At 49.0% G+C, this 1,937-nt stretch overlaps 1 protein-coding gene across 1 annotated transcript; it reads left to right on the top strand.

Annotated features, from left to right (window-relative positions):
• Positions 1 to 666: 666 nt before the first annotated feature.
• On the top strand, positions 667 to 1,314 carry LOC109734678 (protein DMP5-like). The gene has a single exon (XM_020293877.3). It carries the CDS (start codon positions 667 to 669, stop codon positions 1,312 to 1,314), a length of 648 nt encoding a protein of 215 aa, XP_020149466.3.
• Positions 1,315 to 1,937: the final 623 nt, after the last annotated feature.

The raw sequence follows: 1,937 nt of genomic DNA, 5'->3' as shown, positions 1-1,937 counted from the left end.
AAAAAAAAAAATCAAAGTAATATGTCTTATGTTTTTTTTCTTGAATGTCTTATGTTTTGAAATGGAGGAAGTATTCGATAGTTGGCGGGACAAGCATATTTTATGGATTCATTTCAATCTATCTAGTGCTATTTCTAGTGGTACGATGTGTCCACCGACTACGAAGTGTTTACGTCAATTCCTCAAACTCAAGATCTAGCGGCTCAGTCTCTCACAGCTGCTCACAGGAATATGATGTACGTGTGCACGTTCATGAGGGTGAGTGTCTCTGCGTGCTGTGAGCGTATTGTAGTGTTTCCAAAAGAAGAAGAAAAAGGAGTTTGTTAATTGAGTTTGGCTGAGGCGGAGCATATTAGTTCGGCCGTTGTCTGGCGCATGCATTCCACGTTCGACTACGCAGTTTCTTGTTGCCGTGACCAAAACTACATGAGCCACGCCATGCATGCATGTGCGAGTGGCCACAAATATACAATTGATTTTTGGCATGTGCCAGCCGGCTGGTCGGCATCCCTACTCGATCGATCTGGTAAAGCTCCCATCAGCCATTTCTTGTTGCTTGTTGTACTAAGTTGCAACCCCTGGTTCGCGCACGTACTATATAACGAGAGGTAGACAGAGGCACCGTTGCCATTCAAGCATCTCAATTGGAGTAGTAAGGTCGTTGCCATGGACCCCGTTTCCAATGCTGTGCACATCCAGATGCCTGCGCCTGCCCAACAATCCTCTCCCCACGAGGCTCCGCCGCAGACGGGCGTCCTCCGGCCGGCGGACAAGACGCTGTCGAGCGCGTCGGACCTCCTGAAGCTCCTGCCGACGGGCACGGTGCTGGCCTTCCAGGCGCTCGCGCCGTCCTTCAGCAGCAACCACGGCGTCTGCCACGCGGCCAACCGGTGCCTGGTCCTGGCGCTCATCGGCGGCTGCGCCGCCTCATGCGTGCTCCTCTCCTTCACGGACAGCCTCGTCGGCCGCGACGGCAGGCTCTACTACGGCGCGGCCACGCTCGGGGGCTTCTACCCTTTCAACTTCACCGGCACGCGCGCCGAGCGGGACGCGGCGTTCAAGGACCTCTCCAGGTTCCGGGTCACGCCCATGGACTTGGTGCACGCCGTCGTTTCGGCGCTCGTGTTCCTCGCCGTAGCGTTCGCCGACGCCGGCATACAGAGCTGCCTGTTCCCGGACGCCGGGACGGAGACGAGGGAGCTGCTGGTCAACTTGCCGGTTGCCGCTGGCTTCCTCGCTAGCATGGTGTTCATGATCTTCCCCACTACCAGGAAGAGCATCGGCTACACGGATATGATGCCCCACTCGCAGTGACCACGCTCAGCAAACGTGGAGGGCATTCCCTTGGTCTTGTCATAAGCCAATCCATTTCAAACTTTTTTTTTTTGCGAGGACAATCCATTTTAAACTTGACCAAACTGGTAAGGTGACCCTTACAAATACGAGAGCATCATCTTTAGTGTCTCAAAATTGGTATTGTTTATTTATTTTTTATCTCATGTAGATTTTTTTATCTTTCTACTATTATTTACCATCTCCATTTCAAAGTGCGTGACTTTTAGACATGAGCACATTTATGAAGATGTAACTTTGACATTACTTTGTACTACCTCAATTCAGGTTTATTAGTCGCTCTTTTATTTGGGCAAAAATTTGACCATAAATTTAACTAATAAAATTTAAACTATGTAACAAAAGTAATACTAGAGGAAAGCTCTTTCAATACAAATCTAAAAGTACATTTTTTATATCATATAATTCATATTTTTGTTAGTTTAATAGATGGTCGAAGTTTGACATAAAAATACAATTGGGCCAAATAAACCCCTCCCTCATTCAAGCGTATCCCTTGCTGTGAGCGTTAGGGGTTCGATCACCCACTAGTGTAGGTACATGGGCCAACCCATTAGGAAACGAAGCGAAGCAAGTGAGCGGCC

This window comes from Aegilops tauschii, chromosome 6 (assembly GCF_002575655.3).
Source record: "Aegilops tauschii subsp. strangulata cultivar AL8/78 chromosome 6, Aet v6.0, whole genome shotgun sequence".
Taxonomy (NCBI): domain Eukaryota; kingdom Viridiplantae; phylum Streptophyta; class Magnoliopsida; order Poales; family Poaceae; genus Aegilops; species Aegilops tauschii.
Note: the sequence above shows the minus strand (reverse complement) of the source record. Positions and strands in the feature narration are given on the sequence as shown.

What these genes read in the sequence shown, in the direction of transcription:
- LOC109734678 (XM_020293877.3), top strand. Translation starts at nt 667, where the DNA reads ATGGACCCCGTTTCCAATGCTGTGCACATCCAGATGCCTGCGCCTGCC.